Source organism: Neopelma chrysocephalum, unplaced genomic scaffold (assembly GCF_003984885.1).
Source record: "Neopelma chrysocephalum unplaced genomic scaffold, ASM398488v2 Primary Assembly neopelma1_147, whole genome shotgun sequence".
Classification (NCBI taxonomy): Eukaryota; Metazoa; Chordata; class Aves; order Passeriformes; family Pipridae; genus Neopelma; species Neopelma chrysocephalum.
This window is the reverse complement of record NW_020897809.1, coordinates 5,162,269-5,183,094: the sequence shown is the minus strand read 5'-3', so window position 1 is coordinate 5,183,094 and position 20,826 is coordinate 5,162,269. Positions and strand designations below refer to the sequence as shown.

Here is a 20,826-nt window from a genome sequence, read left to right as displayed (position 1 = left end):
TTTCCCTGGTGCTCTGTCCTCTGAAAACTACATAATTTCTTAATATGGTAAGCAAAACGGATGGATGAACATATCCATATCTTTTATATACATATTAATATAAATAATACATATCCATTGTTCTCTCATGCTTCAGTCACCTCCTGCAACCTTTTCTTGATTGTCTTTTAACTGTGTTTGAAGATCTTTGTGAGACAAAGACTGTGCCTTTCAGCTTATGGCTCTGTGTGCACAGTCAATAAAATGAATGAAAATATATTCTTTAATTGTTTCATGGACAGGTTAGTTTAGAAGTGCTTGTGTATAAGTTAAAATTCAGTGCTTATGCAGTTGTTACTTTAAGTGTGAGGGACCCTGTAGGCTGACTGAGATTGTGGATAACTTCGCACCATAAAAGGAAATAAATTCTTTAATTTGAGTTAAATAGTGAGCTTGTTGATTTTATAGTGTGCTGTGCGCTATGTTAAGCAGTTAATATGCAGAAGAGTTTTCATTAACTTCTCCTCCTGCATTATTTCAGATATATGTTATTCTATGTGTTGTTTACAGCACAAGTCAGTCTTTCTCAAACTAGTTTGTCTTGGGTCCCTCTATAAGAAACTTTAGCATTTGCAGCCCCCTTCCTTCCCAGTCACAATCACCATTCCTGCACCTGTCTTGGCATTGCTTTTGCTCCCCCTCCCTTCCCAAACACCTCGTCTTTTCTTCCAACTCCCCTGCCAGGGGTCATATCCCACAGTTAAGAGAACACTGCTTTAACTAGAGACTTTTGACTTTGGTCCAAACATCCTTAGACTAGCACATTTCGTAGTGCTTGTGGGAAGTGGGCTTTGTTTGAAAATATTTCTTCTGGTAACTTTGGGGGGCTTTTTCTTTGTTTTTAGAAGGCTTGTAATTTACCAAACATTATTTGCACAAGAAAGTTGGAAAGAACTGACTGTGACAATGCAAACAATGGAAAACTTCTCAGGCAAACTTGCAAACTGCAGAAGGGAAATTGGAGCTGGTGCTGCCCCTTCTTTGCCAGGCTTTGCTGCATTGAATTCCTGAGTTAGACCCAGAGATTTAAGATTTTCACGGTAGGCAGCAAACAGTATGGATTAAACTTGCTTCCATTGTTGTTAAGTTGTGCCTCTAAGAACTGTCTGTTCCTTAAAGTAACCTGGGTCCCACAATTTCAGTGAGCAGCTGCCTGGAGTCCTGTTGCATCTGAGGAGCTGTGCTGGAAATGCTCCTTGTAGTATTTCTCCTTACAACGATTTCTTACTTCTCTGTCAGATGGACTAATTTAAATAGAAACTAAAATAGCCGGGAAGGGGGCATAATAAAAAGGCATTTCTACTGGTTTGCTTTTGGGTTGGGTTGTGGGGGTTTTTTGGTTCAGGTGGGATACACTGCAGTTCGTGATCTTCAGCCAGCATGTTTCACCTCAAAAATCCCAAAAGACCCCCCTGAAACTGGTATACATGCACCCCTTTCAGGACCACCTCCTCCTCTGGTGGGATTTAAGGCAGCAGCTGTACCATTCAATATCCTTTCATGATAGGAGGAACTTGAGAAAACCCTGTCTGGTTGAAATGGCAGAAAAATTGTTCAGACAAAATGTAATTACCGATGTGGGAAGTCAACCATTAAAAACATGAATAATGTCATCATTTCGTGAAAAATGAGATATTTAATGATCATAAAAGGTCAGGACAACTCTTATAGAAGCGGAATTTGTGTGTGCAATGCAAGAACATGTATATCTATATCTATCTATCTACATTTATCTATTTATATGAAAGGCAGATCTGAACAAAATTCATGGTTACGCTAATCAATGACACTAAGGATAACAGTACAAACCCATCCACTCAGGGTTTAGAATTCATTCTGCAGTGCATGGAGTACATAGAAGTTGTATAGCAAACATCAACATGGATAATGTATTTTGTTATATTCTCTTGGAAGAAATTTAAAATGCAGGCATATAAATAATACAGATAATTAATCTTTCTACTGATGGCTCTAGAAATATAGAATATTTTAACTTGGTTGAAAGCATCAATAAAGCTGTAAAACAAAAAGAGCAGATGTCAAATATAAAGCTTTTGGTTTAATGAGCAGTGAGTATGATAAACATTGATTATTCATCTTGATGTTAGAGTTCAAAAACAATTGTTCCTTCAGTTTGCCTCATGGGAGTGTGAAATTAGGACCATGTGTGTGTTGATTAGCAACATGTGAAAGATGAATCATGATTACTGTTTTGGTCTGGTGCACAAGGCTGTGCTTGAGGGGGAGTGATTTCCTACCTCCTCTACCAGATCTCTGTAATTAGTGCATCTCTCTCTGTTCCTGGGAGCGATGTTCAAGTGGTTGCCTGACAGTGCCTCTTCACACACATAAACTGCCTTTCTTGAATGAAAGAGTGTTTGCTCAACAGAATTTGAATGTTGGAGGATATTTCAGCATTATTTGTGAAAACAGTAATTCACAGAATGATTGTGAAATCACCCATCCATTTCTATCACCAGTGCTGTCTCTGGCAGGAATCATCAGATATAAAAAGTAGATGTTATTTTCAAATATGAAGCACTGTGTGTTCTAGGTTAAAAGGAAGAGGGAAAACTTCAAAAAAATCAAGCAGATTTATTATTTCATTCCATTGTATTTAATTTATGGCTTTGATGGCAAACATTAGTTAAATTTTACTATTCTTGGAGGCACAATTAGTTCCTGTGGTTAAAAATTTGCTTTAAGTTCTATTTCTGGAAATGTAATCTTAACTTTGTTCCTCTCTGGCCTAGTAATGGGTAGAAAGAGTTGTCATAAGTGCTTTTCATTAGTGAGCTGTTACCGTAAGTGAGGGCTGGGCATTAGAAAAATATAAACAAACAAAATTAGAGGTTGACTTCATGTAATAGTCTTTGCCTTTTATTAATACTTGTGCTCTTTCATGTTGAAAGATGGATGTTTAAATAAAATGAAATGCCTGCACATGTCTTGAACATCTAAATGAGTTACTCATTCTTCAGGAGATGATGTGTTTTAGTGTTACTCGGATCTGTGCTGATTTAAGATATCTTGGGATCTTAACCTTAACTATTCAGGCTGTGGATGTGGGCGGAGGAGCAGATCCAACACTGATCTCTGTGATTTGAGGTGTGTGATATGTGATGGAAATTCTTTCTGTCTTGCTTGCCCAACGTAGATACAGGATTTGGATCTTAGTTTATTGTGTTTTCTGTGGAGTTATGTGCTTTGAGATCACATAATGTGAGATTTAATGTGGATAATGCTTTTCCCCCATCCCCCCTACTTTTTGACAAATAAGGTTATTTGTAATTTAATCTGTGTGCATTTTAACGTTGATTATCTGTTTAAAGATCAGTGGTCTGTAGCTCTTCATAAAAGATGTTTTGACTGTTTCCTTTCCTATGTGTTCCTTCTCAGTCCATGTGTGTAGAAGTATGTGGACCACAGGGATTTTGTAGACAAAGCTCCAGGCAATGGAGACCTGCTTTCCAGTGAAGTTCAGAATAAATTCAAAGCTTCATGTAAATTCAACAAATGTTAGTGGTTAATTAATGATAGAATCATAGAATGGTTTGGGTTGGAAGGAACCTTCAAGATCATCTCCTTCCAACCCCCCTGTCATGGGCAGGGACAATTAACTGAGAATGTAGAGCCCTGAGGCCATAACGTTGTGTTTATGGATTTAAAGTAAGAAACTCTAAACAAGTTCTCTTAGCTATAAGCCATTTAAAACAAGGGAATGCTTCCTGGAAGAGTGTATTTGTTTAAACTCACAGCAGTACGTACTTGGAGGATTAATACTAAAGTTTAGCATGATGAAATTGTCTGGTAGTTTACATGTTTTAACTTATAACTGCTATGACAACTATCTGGTTCAACACTTTAAAGGAAACCCTAATTCTCTCGCTTCTTACTGCAACCTTTTTGTACCTTTTATACACCTGGGAGCCAATTTTTACAACCAATAAGTCTTATGTGCTCCTTAAGTTCAGCAGAGTTTGGCTTATGTTATATCTGCTTTTTGCATCTACATTATTAATGACTGATTTATACTTCTACTGTTGTGTAGTTTGTGATGTCATCATAATCCCAGTAGAAATGTAATTAAAGGTGTGGTGAACAGCGTTGCCTTTTTTTTTTAACAGAGGATATAAAAACCCCCATCTAATAAATTGAAATACTTGTGCCATTTTTCTGTGGGGTTTGGTAAAATTTATGTCTCTCAGAACTTCAGCTGTAGGACAAAAGGAAGACAAGTAAAAATGTGGTGGTTTATCTGCCTTTATAAATATGAAAGTTCCTTTTTTGTAATTTTTAAAATCAAATAGTCATGTCTTTGTTTTGATGCAGTAGTAAGTTAAATGACATCTCATAAAGTTTAAAGAAACAGAAAATGAGTCAGAATTGAAAAGGTATTAATAAAAAAGGTAAAAAAAAAAGACACCCTCCTGTTTCAGGAAGCCTTTTTGTACAACAGCTGGTTCAGTGCCAAACTAAATCAAAGTTAAACAGATGAAAAGCCACCTAAGAAGAGAGTGAGATTACAAATTTAACTTCTAACAATACTATCAAGATCTGAGTTGTTTTCATTCTTTAGGTATTGTTTTACTTTTTTTCTTTCAAGGTAACACCTCATACTTTGTTTTTCTTAGTACATCCCTGTTTCTGACTGTGAAGTGACACCCAGGGAGTGCTTGGGCATGATCCTGACAACATCTAATTACTGCTGCAGTCCTTCTAGACTATTGATTTTTGCTGTTCACATTGTAGCAGTGAACCCAGATACAATTCCATGTAAATGGGTGGTATTTTTTTAAAGCTAATGGTAAATCCGGTGTGATTTGCCTTTCCTGGAATGATACTCCTTCACAGGAATCAGCATTCCAGTTTTCAGCTTTGTGTCTGGTTTGGGGTGAGAGTGGTGCTACATTTTGTGTTTCAAAAACAATTTCAGTGCTTTTTTGAAGGGTAAGGTGTTGCATCTCTGAAGACCAAAGTCCTTTTGGAAAGGATAGAAGAGGCAGCAGACTCATCAGCCTGTGGATGTGTCTGGATTCTTCCCTGGCAGAGCAGTTCTCTGGTTGGTCTTCAGTTTGTGATGCTCAGCAAGGATGGCAGGATCTGCTTTAATAGTATTTGATAATAGAAAAGGGTGTCTGAGGTAGCATAATGGATTTCTACAATGTGCACTCCTACTGGAAAAGTTCTGGACTATAATTATCTGAATTATTGCAGTTGCAAATCCACTGTTTCATTTATTCTTATTTAACATTAAAAATTCATGAGGTTCTATCATCCTCCTGCTTACAAAATAAAAATCTACATAAGTTCTAAGTAGCTTCCTTTATTCATATTATTTTCTTGGTGTTTCTCTGCAGGGCCTGTCATCAGTGACAAAGAACAATGGACTACTCAATATCACCTTTAAATATGACAGTAAGTTGAAAATCTGCACTGTATTCACAAAAATCAAGGAACTCCATCACAGTTGTCAATATATAGCAACATGTCTTTTAAAAATGGCTCTAAGAATAGCATAAGCTCTTCAGTATTGACATATCTTTAACATCTAGATTTGTGTCTGCCGGGTCTGGTAGATCTTCTCCTTCTTATGTTTCACTGATAATAAAGCTATCTAAGAATATGTAGTGGTTCCACTTTCAGATTGGCCTATGTCATCTGCTCAGTATTTGACTGGAAAATTATAGAAAATTATTTTATTCTGTGAAAGAATGTAGTCACTGAAAGGTTTAGTGCACACAAACTCATAGGAAAGGATTATTTTGAGCTTTATACATATTTTCTCTGATATGTAATTTTAGATGAAAATGGAATGACGTGTGTCTTGAGGTAGAAAATGTGTAGATTTTATTTGCATACAGGTAATATAAAATATAAAAATGTGTCTTTGCAAGGGTTAATATTGAATATGAATATTGAAGAATGTTGAATAGCGTCTCTCCATCCAGTCAAAGCAGTTGGAACTTTTCTTTAGCTACAATCTTAAAGGAGGAGGCCAGTGGAAAACTGCTCTGGGTGTTTTTAGTGGAGACAGATGGGTTTAGAGCTGTAGCAGATGTGCTCTGTTTTGCAGCTAAACTAAGAACAAAGTAATCTCTGGCATAATAACAGTGATAAGCAGGTTGCAGCAATAATACTTCAGACCTCTTCAAACATCTGCTAAATGGCTGTGTCTTATTGTTGAGGTTTTTTTAAAAGGGTTTTGTCATCTTTGTTGTCTTCATCTAAGTAGGACTATTGACTACATTAGGAATTTATCCTTATTTGGGCAGTTAATGGCCATCATCAGTATTAATTCAATATACATTCAAGGTCCAAATTTACAGCAGTAATGTTTGTGTTAATGCCAGCGCAAGTCACAGGTTGTTTTTTCTACTTACCCAAAGAAATTGCTTCAGATACTGAGTGTAGGTGAAATTTCATCATTAAGAGGAAACCTAAAAATAGTGATTTGTTTCATTCTGATCATCCTTTTGTTCCTCTATTTTTATGTTCATTTCTGAATTTGCAATCCTTCACTGTGAATTATTTTTTAATCTAATTTGATCTTAGTATTTAAAACAAACAACTATGTCAGATTGTACAAGGTGGTCACTACAAAAGAGGTATGCTTTTTTTTTAATTGCGTAAAGAAAAACAGGAAATAATACCAGTCAGAACAGAGATCCCCACATTTAGTTAACACAATGAGTCTGTTTAATTCCCAGTATGTGTTGTGTTTTTTCCATTAATTCTGGCACCAGAAACTGTGTTTAACCAAAGAGAAGTATTAACTCAAAACTCTCCTGGCACTGAATGCTTCCTGGACAAAGAAGCTACTTGAGTTCTGCAGTACTAGGAAAAGAGTTTGCTGATACGAAGACTAAAGAGCTAACATGATATGGAAAAACATACTTACTGTGAATAAGCCAGGCCAGCACAAAAGAGAATTTGGCTTGCTGGCTGTGACTTTTAAAGGCTTTTATTTTGCCACACTGCAACTCTGGCAAAATGTGGTTTATGTTTTTAAAGTGGTTGGTTATGTTATTTATTCAGGTGAAACACAAATGTTTGTATTTTTTAGTATGTCACTTGTATTCAAGTAAAAGAAGTGATTTCCTGGAAAGTGTGATTTTTCCATGCTGCTTTCTTCCTAAATCTGTTGTTCTTTAAAATGTGAATCAGTGACTTGCAGTTAAACTTCAGACTTTTGTGCTATTTTCCATTTTGGCAAATTGTCATTTGACCATAAAATTCTAGTAACCAGGATCCAAAATTTTGGACTTGCTATTAATTAGATCCAGACATAGAAAAACCCAGTTACTTCAAACTTTCCATTGAAAGAGATCCTCTCTCCTCCTAACAGGAAGTTCATGCTGTCACTGAGTTCACTCATAGCAACAGAATTCTACAAACAGCAGTGGAAGTACCAACTGCCCAGCTTTTGTCAAAGGCAGTGTTGTACAAACTGTTCTATTCTTGTGTCTGGGACAGTTATATAAAAGACCCCTTGCCGTGGTTATTCACAGTAAAAAGCCATTTTCTAAATCTCCTTTACACTTAATAATTTTTCTTTCCTTGCCTTTAAGATCACACCTCTGAATTAAATTCAAATTTCCTGTACTGGCGTATCATAGCACTTGATTTTTCATGTTTCTTTTCTACAAGCTCTGCATAGACAAAACATAGCATATAGATTATCTCATTTTTTTAGAATTAATCATCAGTCAGTAATGTATATAATCAATTTCTTCTGGATTTTGTTGGCTTCACTTGTTCAGAAACAGAAAGTTTGTTTGTGCACACGCACCTTCGTGTGTACTGCGCTCCAGAACTATTGAATTCCCTGGCTGCTACTTCTCTTCCTGCCACGAATATGAGCCTGAGTATTGTAAGGCTTTAAAAGTAATAAAATTTGGGATTGTTTGTTTTCTTGTTTTGAATGCATAAAGACACGGTCAAGTTCAACAACAAAGTCGGGAATGTTTTTCGTATGTTTTGTTTCCTTAATGAAGGTTGAAGTTTTCTACAATCATGTGTTTGTGGAGCTGTAACTTTAGGGAATACACTGTATTTTGTGATGATAACAAGACAAAACCGGTCCTGACTGGATCCAGTGGCAGTAAAATGGTCTACAGGGGTGTGGCTACTGAATGGACGGCAGAGAGGAGATGGATTTAGGCTGCAGGTTCTGTGTGGTCAGGATCAGGCAAATCGTGGTTGAAAAGCACTTCTCGAGCACCAGTTCTCAAGCTTTATGTGGTCTGTTGTTCTCCTATGTGCCTGATCATTGACCAACATTCTCTTGCTCTGAGCAGTGTACATGCACAAAATAATGTCAGTATTCTTTTGAGCAATTATAAGAAAAAGTAGCTCTCTTTTGAGAGTCCCAACATGTGTCATGTGGTACAGGCTATACTGGGGGTGTACACTGGTGATTTCCTTGGAATTCTGTGAACTAGAGCTTTGCAACTGGTGAAAGTGACTGTGCTCAATGATTCATAAAGTTTTGTGGGTTTTTGTGTCTTGAGACACAAACTTCATCTAGATTCAGTACACAGTACTTACTTTCTATAGAAAACAGTGCACTTGTACTTTCACTTTGCTCAGTCTTGAAGAAATATTAGGAAATTTATGTCAGCTAGAATGGTTTTCTTAAAGTGTTTATTTCCCTGTATTTTTAGACTGTACACCTTACCTGAACTCAGTGGGCAGACACGTGATCGGAGACGTGCAGAACATCACTATCAGTCAGTATGCCTGCCAGGAACAGGTTGCTGTGATGATACTTTGGACAGCAAATGCCATTGGTAAGTAGTAGAGGGAAAGGGGATTTTATTTTTTGGTTTGAAAGCATAGCATAAACTGAAATTATTCATTTTTGATTTCTGTAGCATTTAGCTTACAAAAACTGTGTCTGTGCCTTTGATAAATCTTTGTTCTACCATATGTAATGCTGTTGAAAAGATGTAATTAGATGGAATAGTTAGTCTTGAAGAGCAATGCAGTGCCTTTGATACCTGAGCCACAAAACTGTCCTGGGGTAACACTGGCATTATCCTGGGACACTCACATCACTGTGACTGAGTTTAATCGTGTAATGAAGTAATTCTGTGGTGAGAACATTGTAAAGACACTGTGCTGAGATGAGTTGTGTTTGAGTAACTTGAAGTAAATGGGTGTAGTTCTGGCATCAGTTACAAATAACTGGAAGTATACACACACTGGAATAAATTCCTTTCCATTTAAGTCAAGTTTTCTATTATCCCATACTGTACTAGAACTAAAGAAGTTGTAACAATCACTATCACTTTAATCTAGTAGTCTCAGAAATTATAGGAAAATGTTATAAAGGAATATTTCTATAATTTGCCAGCAAAACGTTGTATTTCTTTGCTAACAATGGAAATGTGAAGTTACTATAAAGTATTCCTGAGAGTGAAGAAGGTAATGATAAGTTCAATTGCAGTGATAATTTGGAAGCCCCAGCTGAGCTGTGGGCCCCTCTGCTCTAAGCATTGCACAAGTATGTAGTAATTGCAGCCTTTGCCAAAGACTGACTTCTAGATAGGCAAGATAGAATATGCAGGAAGAAGTGACATGTAACAATGGATATTAAATACAAGTACTTCATATGACTGGTAAGTTTTATTTTTAAAGACAAATGAAATATACTCAAATTACATAAAATACCACATTATGCATTCTGAAATATTGATCTTCTTTAAATGCCCTGCTGTTTGTAGGGATCGAATACCTGAAAGGATTTCGAGTAATACTTGAGGAGTTAAAATCAGAGGGAAGACAATGCCAGCAGATGGTTTTAAAAGATCCAAAGCAGCTCAGCCCCAGTTTTAAGCGAACAGTAAGTGCTTTGTTTCAAGAAAAGTTTCACTGTTATTTGGTTGTATGAGTAGTCTCAGAAGTGTTTATCATCATAGAATGGTTTGGGTTGGGAGGGACCTTAAAGCTCATCTTGTTCCAACCCCCTTGCTGTGGGTAGGGAACGTTCCACTATCCCAGGTTGCTCAGAGCCCCATCCAGCCTGGCCTTCAGCACTTCCAAGGATGGAGCAGCCACGAATTCTCTGGGCAACCTGTGCCAGGGCCTCATCACCCTTGCAGTGAAGAATTTTTTCCTAATATCCAATCTAAACCTACTCTCGTTCAGTTTGAAGGCATTCCCCCTTGTCCTGTCACTCCAGGCCCTTGTAAATAATCTCTCCATCTCTCTTGTCGACTCCCTTCAGATACTGGAAGGCTGCAATTAGGTCACCCCAAAGCCTTCTCTTCTCCAGGCTGAACAGTCCAAGTTCTCTCAGCCTTTTCCTTGTAGCAAAGGTGCCCACATCCAACTCTATTGAGATTCCTCATGTCAAAGTGGAATGGAGGGGTAGATAAAGAATTCTTAGTGTAATAATTTCTGCTTTTGATTGCAAAATTCTCGGCTTGTTTTAGAAAAAACACTTTCAGTTACGATAGTTGATTTTAAAATATGTTGCAATCTTGTCTTTTCTGCAGGGAATGGAATCCCTGCCCTTTGTAAATTTGAAGTTTGAAACAGATTACTTTGTAAAGATTGTTCCTTTTCCTTCCATTAAAAATGAAAGTAATTATCACCCATTTTTCTTCCGAACCAGACGTAAGTATTGCACGTGATTCAGTATTGCACATTATCACTTCAGTGGGGGTCCCTTCCTCGTGACTTTTTGGTTTTCCCATCAAAGGAGTGTAGTGGATGATGATGTGAGACGAGTCTGGGTTAGGAGTGAATCACAGAATAAATTCTGAGTTGGAAGAGACCCATGAGGATCATCAAACCCAGCTCTTAAATGGGAGGTCCACACAGGGATCAGACCCGCAGCCTTGGTATTATTAGCATCATGCTCTAACCAACTGAGCTATGTCAGACTGACATAGTCTTAGAAGGAGAATCTGGGGTGTTAAGTGGAAAGAATTTGCATGCCATAGATGAATGGGTGGTGTATAATACGTGTTAGGCAACAACCAGAAGAAAAGTTTCATGTAGACCTGGGATTATCTCAGGTTTGCCTACAACAGGATTTCTCCCATGGTTCTTAGGAACATTTAAGTCATGAGGGTGGTTTGCCCCTCTCTGGACATTGTGAAGAAGCACAGGTTGTTTTTGGTTTTGAGATCACAGTTTAAAAGCAGATTTCTAGACATAGATGTAGGTGAGTACATCTAAAATTAGATAGCAACAGATCAAGTTGAATTTCCTGAGATTACTTAGCAAATTTGATTGGAGATATAGAGAAGAAACTTGAATAAGTTCCTCAGTGCTTACATAGTCTGATAAGAAACTGCAACTACCCTTTGGGGTGAAAGGTTGATATTTGTCCTGCTTAGGTTTGTTTTTTTTCCCTATAAGACTTTCTTAAGTATTTTCAGGTCTGTCTACTGATGCAGACCACCGTAACATTTGTAATAGAGCTCAGTGTACATAATTGTTTTGAATAAATGTATTTAAAGCTAGTTTCAACTTCCTTTCCTGATGTGCTGTGCCTGGTGTTATCCCTTTTGTGTCACTAAGGAGCGCTACTTTCAAATTAGTGGAGCTGTGTTTCTCATATAAAGATGAGAAGGGACTTGACTTTGTAACAAAGAAGTTAAGTTTGCAAAATATATTTAGTCCAGGCTTATTAGAGTCTGGGGAAAAAGTGGAGGTATTCAAACTGATGAACTCCTTAGTTTTGCCCATGTTGTTTTTTTGTTGAAATAGCATAGCATATTGATACTGTATAATTAATAATTTTTCTGTATATTTGTAGCATGTGAATTGTTGCTACAGCCAGAAAACCTTGTCTGCAAACCTTGTAAGTAAAATGTAACACTTCTTGTATTCTCATCTTACAAAAAGTTACTGTACCTGAAGAGTCATTTTCCAATTCATGAATATCTCCTCTGACAGACTGGAAGCCAAGGAATGTGAATGTTACCCAGCAGGGTTTTAACATGCAAGTGTCCTTTGATCATGCACCTCACAACTTCGGGTTTAGATATTACTTTCTTCACTACAAACTCAAGCATGAAGGGCCATTTAAGCAAAAGACCTGCAAACAGGTACGTGGCCGACTTTTGCAGCTCTTAAAAGCACCAAAGCTGTTAACATGAGATGTTCTTATAGAAACTTTACAAACTTAATATAAAATAGTATCAGTTTTAAAATTTTAAAACGACTTGGTATTATTTACGTAAATAATAATTGTTCTGTGATAGAACTCATCAATCAAAACCAGGCTTGAGGGCTCCATATGGACCTGGATAACAAGCAAATGGGGAGACACTGTTCTCTCTCTTGAAAACCCTACAACTAATTAGTAATTCAAACTGCAGTTTTATTACTTTTGTTATACATATTATTTCCTACTTTTTAATTTCACCTTTGCACCAGATTTGACCACTTAGTAGATTACCCACCTAGAGCAGGTATCATGGGGTAGCTCTTGGTTTAGTCTGTGTGTGGAATTTTGGCTCTCTGTGGTTTGTGCAGCCCTGTGTCTGAGTCTTGTTATAGGAGTTGCAACTTGCTGTGTTGTCTTCCTTAACTTTGGTTATTATGTAATGGCAAGTTTGTTCTCACTGGCCAACCTTTCATCCTGAATCCCTGAAAGCTATGGAGCTTCAGGACATAATGTAGAGTTCATGTATAAGGGTGGTTTTTTTTAATAATTAATCATATTTTAGTCCCGCAGGCAGAGATTGTACAGTTGAATGGAGAGACTTAGTTTTGCTGGTTTCAGGTGTGTTAATACAAGAGGGCATTGCATATTTGTAAATCAATGTGAATGTATTGTTTGTTAGGTTTTAAAAGTATGTGAGTGGCTTGCAAAGTATTCTTTCTTTGATGTAGGAGCAAAACACAGACACTACAAGTTGTGTTCTCCAAAACGTATCTCCAGGGGATTATATAATTGAGGTAATATTTATAAATTGTCTTTTGTGCAACAGCTAAATGAGTATGTTAATGGAAAAATTAACTAAAATTAAAGTATTTCAAACCACATTCATAAAATTGGACTTCAGGCATCCCTACTGAAGTACCTTGGGCACGTAAATTTTTTAGATGGTTCTTGACCTTTCCATAACTTCACTCCCCTGAGTGTGTAGCACTTTCATCTGTGCCTTAAATTGAAGTGTGGACCTGCATAATTCCTGGACTTTGATTTTTATATTTTTTTAAATGTAATTCTGTGGTTTGGTCAGTTTTTATTATCCTAGTTTGTGCTGCTCTTTAGTTTTAACTTGCTGAATAAGTTTCTTCACATGTGGTCATAAAAGCTTTTATAGTAGTTATATATAGTTATAGTTTATATAGTTATGTTGCAGAAAATAAATAAAATTCCTCTTTTACCTTTCCAAGCTGGTTGATGACACCAATACAACAAGGAAAACAATGCACTATGCACTAAAACCAGGTATGAGTTCTGTCTTTTAAACAAGATATTATATTTAGCTTATTAATTTAGATTCAGTTTTAATTATGTTGGAAATGTCTCTATTTGTTCTTTGTTTGCCATAATCAAGACTATTGAGGCAATTATGCTGGGATTTTCTGACCTAATTAAAAGAGAGTGGACATGCAGACCTGTACATACACGTGTGCTTCTCTGCACGTTTGTATTTAGTGGAGTTTATAGATCAGTACATCATTGGAAATCTTTGTGGGAAAGTGGCTTATGTTGTATATGTGGATATGAGGAATCATATCCTTAATTGCATACAATTGATATTGTATGCAACATCACAGTGTGGAAATAATGTAAAGGAACTGTGAGAACAGCTCAAACACATCACCTGGCTGTGTCCTTCAACCCTGAAATCAAACCAAGCCATCTGGAAAACCTGTCAGGTGAATGCTCTGCATGCCAATGGATCAGACCCGTGTTTGAAAACCTAAACAGGGATTTCAGGATGTAGCTGCAGACACAAAAAAGCCACAGATGGAAGCAACAGGCAAAATGGACTGAATCCGAATGGGCATTGCTTAAGGTCATATCTGCAGGAAGACTGTTCTTTCCAAGTGGCTAGTTCAGCACCCTGGAACAAAACCCTGTCATGTCCAAATGACCATTGCATGTCTTATCAAAACTACACCTGATGGTGTGAGCTGACGAGCAACTCTGGGTACTTGGGTTGGCCACACTAATGCTGTGGTGGTGGGGGAACCAGCATAAAACCTATTTAAACTGGAGCAGAACATGGTGTTCGATCCTACTGTATATTTGAGAATTACCTGATAATAGTGTACTGCAGCAGTTTTGCATTCCCAGTGTGAAGATTTGATAATTGTAATACAGCTAATTTACATACAAATAATTGTGCTTTATTTTCCCAAGTACATTCTCCGTGGGCTGGACCGATCAGAGCCATTGCCATCACAGTCCCTTTAGTTGTCATTTCAGCGTTTGCAACACTTTTCACAGTGATGTGCCGCAAGAAACAGCAAGGTAGGAGGGGTTATTCAGTACAGGGTTTCATTTAAAGATACTCTTTTGCAACCAAAATAGTCTCAATTGGTAGGCTAATTCTAGAAATACCTTTATCTGAAGAGCTTTCTTTTCTTTTTCTCTGTCCTTCCTCCCCACAGCTTTTTTGTGTGTTGAAACTTGTAGCAAATTCTTAATCAGTGCTTGCTGGTAATTAGTTTTAAACATTCCAATTCATTCTCTTATTTCACTCAGAAATGTCTAATATTTATTTATTTTAAATCAGAAGGAAAGTAAAACCATGTGATGCCAATACAATTCAGAGTGCTGTCTGGAATATTACGTAAATCTATTATTCCAGATTCGCTCACTTTACTGGAAGTTGCCTTTACATTTCATCCTAAGCCATCTTACTAAATTTACTCTTTCTAAGACTTGCCTGCAGATGTTTTTCTAACTTAGATTCCAGCCCTCCTTGCTGACTTCCCTCTCCTCTGTATCCAGGAGCTGGCAAGCAGCACTTGATACATTGAGATGTTAAAAATCCATCAGCATTATAGAATTTAGAGAATCATGTGGTTTCATGAATATGGAAAAAGAGATTACTTCTCCAAACCTCACATATCTGTGTTATCCACCTGAATTTTGGCACTGAGATACCGTGCAAGTGCTGTATGCCAGCTGGGTTAAATCCTTTTACCTTCTGGTCTTCTGTAGCTATCCCTGTGCTCACAGCTAGCACAGTTCCAACAAAAACCCCAGACAAATCACTGAGGATTTGTCTGCAGAGAGAGTTGTTCCAGAATACTTATTCCTGATGAATTGTTCTAAATTAAATCCCTAGATGGATATTTGTATTTTGAAATTCTCATGCTTTATTCCAAATTAGCTTAATCAGCTGTAGAACTAGATTGAATTAGTCTGGCATAAGGCCAGACTTTTATGCTCCAGCATAAAAGCATCTATGCAAGGAAAGAAACACTAATAGCTGTTTTGATTTAAATTAATCATATCTTAATTCAAATTAATGTCAAATTAATGTCCAAACACATTGTATGTATGTATACACTAGAGAAATCCTGCATGATATTCTGAAGAGGTCTGTGTTCCTGGAGTTTAATTTTCTTACCTGGCTTGTGTTGTGGTTTAGTTTTTTTTAAAACAAGAGACTTTTTTAGACAGGAAGCTCTTGATGATACATCTTTATGGCTTATAATATTTGAACAGAGATGTGAAGACTGTTGAAGCTGGATAGAGGTGAAACAACTTCATTCTATTTATAAAATCTTTCTTGAGTTTTCTGAGTGGTACACTCAGAAATAACTTCACATTTCACTTTGAAAGTGTGTCCCACATGTAGCAACTCATAAGCTGGATAAATAGACTGTGTGCAACTTTTCTTTCTCAGGATTGAAAGACAAATCTTCTGAAAAAAAGTCCTTACTGTAAAGAGCCTACAAAAGTTCTAAAAAGCCAAAACAGAACTTTATAGTGTGAACTCTCTTCTCTCTTCCAATTTAGAAAATATATATTCCCATCTAGATGAGGAGAGCTCAGAATCTTCAGCATATGCTGCAGGTCTCCATGTGGAAAGACTTCATCCCCGGCCAAAAGTGTTCATCTGCTATTCCAGTAAAGATTGCCAGAAACACATTAATGTCATCCAGTGCTTTGCTTATTTTCTTCAGGACTTTTGTGGCTGTGAGGTAAATTCAGCATTGCTTCTCTAAACAACTTTTCCTTAATTGAAACAGCACTCTCAAAACTATCTGCTTGAAAATGAGGTATTTCAATCTCTCCTTTTCACAGAGATAACTTCTTTTATTTTGCTAAATATTGTCTGTATAAATTTTCTTTAATTGGGGAAATGAACAGATCAAATACAGTGTAACAACAACAACAAAAAAAGGCAACAGAATGGTGGAAAATTAGGAAATTAGGATTCCAGGACCTTTGTTCAACCGTGTTTAGCTTGTTTTGTATTAAGTACTTTTTCTATTTAGTAGGTCTTGCATCTTTATAGCCAGCAGCCACAAAGAGGTATTGGTGTCTTCCTTATATACTTAAGTATTCCTAAAATATGTATTGGATTGTAATTTTCAAGTAGTTGAATATGTCAAAACTCCCACTCATAGAGCACAAACTGTAATTAGGATTAATTGTAGACATTATATATTCATTTTAATTGATTTTTATTTTTTTACTTCTATTAATGCTGTAAAATCAGTGACTCTTTTTCTTGTTTTTGATTGAAAGCTGTGAGAGATTCAAATTGTTACTTTGACTGACTAGGCTTAGAATCTCATACCAGTTTCTAAAATATAATCCCTGTGTGGCCAGTCTTTCACTTTTCAAATGGAAAAAGGCAGGGCAATCGTTAGTCTCTTTTGGCTGCATTTTTTCCTCCCCCACTGGGCTGTAAACGGGATGAGCTGGAGCTGGGTTTCGTTGCAGCAAGTCTGCTCTCTGGTGCCCAAACACAGTAACACAACGGAGGCCTCACGTTTTTAGTGGGGTCACAATTTGTTCATCAGTTTAAAATAGTTCAAGTAAGATGCTTTTTAAATAACTTGCTTGAATCCCCTTTTAAGAGATGTACTTTAGCCCTGCCACACTGCACCTCTTTGGACTAGTGTTAAGGTGAGCTGTTACTGCTGTAACTACGAACCATGGAATAGCTGCTCTCAGGCATAATTTAAAATTTATATAACAAAATATTGATGCCACCTACAAACGGAAATAATACATGTTGTTATTAAAGCTGTGGAGTTTAATATAAAAAGTGATACTCAATGCATAATGGAACAGTTACACAAGTATTTTTCAGATGGAATAGGAGTGTTTTCTTATAAAGCACAAAACCAGTGGCATTTAATAGCCATTTCAAATAATAACATGACCATAATAAAAATCCTTTCTCACAGGCAGCAGATCAGACCAGATTTTGAAGAATAAAAACAAAAACATACACAAAACTACCTGCATTGTACCTTTCTCAGAGTATCTCCCAGGATCAGTAAAACGACTTCCTTCCCCCATGGATAGAGTGGAATTGTCCAGTTGGAAGGAACCCACAATGATCATCCAGTCAGAAAATTTGTTAAAGTACAAAATAAAATGACTCTTAGGATAAAATTTTCAGAACTTATCAGATAAAGCTGCTGCTTGGTTGCTTCCTAAGTGGGAGGACTTGATAATATAGGCACTAATTATGTTTCTATCTAGATATGAAAATTCTTGGCATCAGATTACATTAACATGCAAAAGGTGATAAATGAATGTGGCACTTGGGGGCATGGTTTAGTGTAGACTTCACAGTGCTGGGTTAATTCTTGGACTTGATCTTAATGTTCTTTTTCAATCTAAACAATTCTGTCTGTTGTTTCCAATACATTCAGCACATTATGGACCCAGATATACAATGGTTTAAGTTGTTTGAGGCAGGCGCAATTGTTTATTGTGGATTGATAAGATCGAATTTGATCACATAAGTAAATTGTAATTTAGTGGATCTAGCCCCATTTTCTGTGTTCTTTTTATTCCCCAAGAGATATCGCTGTGTATCAAGTCCATAGTACTTTTATGTTTTAAGGTTTTGGTTTACTTTCAGCTACTTGGCTTTGCAGTTACATGTTGGTTCCATAAATTTGTATGTAACACTGGTATAATTAGGTATGTTTTTCTTTAAGTAATAAATGAGCAGCAAAACGGTTACACATAGTAACTAGCGTTCTTCTTTTTTTTTTTTTTAATAAATAAAGGTTTTCCCACTTCGTGAACCCAGGGAAATTTTCAGCCCACAAGCAAAGTTTAGGATGAGTATGAGGCTGTGCTTATGTTGGTAAAGGACTACTGACATTATTTATCTAACTGATTCCAGTTTGTCCACTGTCAATGTTATGTTAATTATTACTTATTTTTCTTGTAAAACAGCTTTTCTTGTAAAACAGCATCAGGGACAAGCTGTAGTTAAACTTATCAGTAATTCTCAATTGTCAGATAAATACAGTTGACTCAGTATAACTCAATTAAGTTTTATTAGCAAATATATCTAATAATCTAAAAATTAATATCAACCAGAATGCTTTTTTTTTTTTCCTTTTCCAGGTGGCTCTAGATTTGTGGGAAGATCTAAAAAACTGTAAAGAAGATCAGAAGGAGTGGCTTATTAAAAAAATTAACGAGTCCCAGTTTATCATCATTGTGTGTTCCAAAGGAATGAAATACTTTGTTGAAAAAAAGAACTGGAAGCACAGAGGGGTAACCAAGGATGCAGGAAAGGGAGAACTCTTTCTGTTTGCTGTGTTGACTGTTGCAGAGAAGCTTCGTCAAGCAAAGCAGAATTCAGCTGACCTGTGCAAGTTCATTGCAGTCTACTTTGATTACTCCTGTGAAGGAGACATCCCTGCTATTCTGGATCTGAGCACAAAATACAAACTCATGGACAATCTGCCTCAGCTGTATTCACATTTACACTCCAGAGATCTTGGTGTACAGGATTCAGAGGTGTTTCCTGTTAACATTAGCAAAAGGAATTATTTCAGGAGCAAATCTGGGAGGTCCCTCTATGTTGCTATTTGCAACATGCATCAGTTCATTGATCAGGAACCAGATTGGTTTGAGAAACAATTTATTCCCTTCCCTCCACCTTCTTTACATTACTCGGAGCCTGTCATGGAAAAATTTGATTCAGGCTTGGTTTTAAATGACTTAGTGAATAAACAGGTGATGGATGGCGATTTTTACCTGAAAACAGATGTAAATATTATTTCAGCAGGGAATTCAGACTCTCACTGTATAATTCAGCACTTAAACCTTGGAGAAGATATAGAAACTCAGGACATTCAAGGTGGTGGCAACTCTGTTCTTCAGCCACTGCTACACATTGTTAAAGCTTCAAAAGACATGCCTCGAGATTCTGGAATCTACGATTCGTCTGTTCCTTCATCTGAATTATCTTTACCTTTAATGGAAGGACTATTGACAGACCAAATGGAAACATCTTCCATTACAGGAAGTGTTTCTTCATCATCAGGTTTAGGTAAGATACAGCAGTTTCAAAAATTGTATTCAGTTACTGTGAGCATATTTCTACCATCTCAAAATAGGTAAGATAATACGTGAGGAGCAATATAGGAGGCTGCAGAGGAAGGTAAGCATTGCATAAAGGTGGTAAAACAGCTTTTGGTAACTTTAGAAACATGAATCTTTTTCTTAACTTAAAGTGTGTGTGGGAGTCATAGCAAGGTAAGATTTCACTAAATTTCTATTAATAAGTCACTTCTCATTAATTGACCTATTCTTGGAGAGAATTCTTTCTTCCAAGGACTCCTTGGCAGCTGGGATTCCAGCTGACAGCTGTGTGGTTTAATCAAGAGGGTGATATGGTGAAGCATTCTCACAGACAGCCATAAATCTAAACCTGACACCCTATTTTGCTCTAGCACATACTAAAACCTTGAGGGATATCGTCTGTACTGTGATTAACTCAGGTTTCAGAATGACATCAGGCTTCTCATCAGATACAGGGCTGGGGGAATGAACAAATGGGTTTCAGTGGAGGAATTTAGATGCTTGGAAGACACTCTCCAAAATAGATACCCAGCTTAGAAGCCTCCAGTTAGAAGGTGTAAATTTTGCCTCAGGCTATATAAAAGCTGATCTGGCTTTACTTAGTTACAGTATATTGAACGGGCATCACAACTACATCAGTGTGGAATGTTCCAGCAATTGTGTTTGTATGATAAAAGTGCTCTTTGCTGAGATTTTCTTTAAGTGGCTACCACAGGTGAATATTGCATTTGGATGGTGGGATGCTGTTCTGCTTTCTGCAGTGAGTCTTGACAGTGAGCTAATTTATTAGACTTTTCTCTTGGCTAAATTAATTTTTTATTATTAATAAGGTAATTCATAACTAATGTTTGATGCCAGAATTATCTTGGAGGAAGAGAGTGTACCTCTCAATCTACAGGTATAGTATGTTTATAAGCTAGATAGTCTGTAGGACAAAGGAGTTAAAACCTGAAAAAATTTTCAAGGGAAAAAAATATACAGATTTACTGATCTAATCACTTAAAACACAAATAATTTTGTTTTCAAAATTCATACTGTATTCTTTAATTTCCTACTGTCTTCTAACTTAGCCTTCTCTGACATTTGTGGGCTGGTGATCTCTGTAACGGCTCTAGTGTTGGATGACAGTAGGATGCTAGTTTAGAATGTATGGCCTCTCTGTAAGAATGCTTTCCCAGTGTTCCCCTCCTGATTCAATCACTGAACTGTCAGCTGGGTATCCCAGCTGCAAGGGGGCACTGGAAGAAAGAGCCAGTCTTTGCAGTAATTAATTCTCCAGTCAC

General features: G+C 36.9%; 1 protein-coding gene across 4 annotated transcripts in view; it reads left to right on the top strand.

Moving 5' to 3' along the window:
- The window catches only part of IL17RD (interleukin 17 receptor D), a 58,455-nt gene that overhangs the window by 35,634 nt on the left and 1,995 nt on the right, over positions 1-20,826 (top strand). For all 4 annotated transcript variants that reach the window (XM_027700444.1, XM_027700445.1, XM_027700446.1 and 1 more), the window contains exons 2-12: positions 5,400-5,457; positions 8,706-8,831; positions 9,768-9,886; positions 10,542-10,662; positions 11,813-11,857; positions 11,953-12,104; positions 12,895-12,960; positions 13,405-13,459; positions 14,381-14,491; positions 15,992-16,176; positions 18,578-19,511. In XM_027700444.1, the coding sequence (XP_027556245.1) occupies positions 8,804-8,831; positions 9,768-9,886; positions 10,542-10,662; positions 11,813-11,857; positions 11,953-12,104; positions 12,895-12,960; positions 13,405-13,459; positions 14,381-14,491; positions 15,992-16,176; positions 18,578-19,511 (1,816 nt within the window). In that variant the 5' untranslated portion in view covers positions 5,400-5,457; positions 8,706-8,803. The remainder of the gene's footprint in view (positions 1-5,399; positions 5,458-8,705; positions 8,832-9,767; positions 9,887-10,541; positions 10,663-11,812; positions 11,858-11,952; positions 12,105-12,894; positions 12,961-13,404; positions 13,460-14,380; positions 14,492-15,991; positions 16,177-18,577; positions 19,512-20,826) is intronic.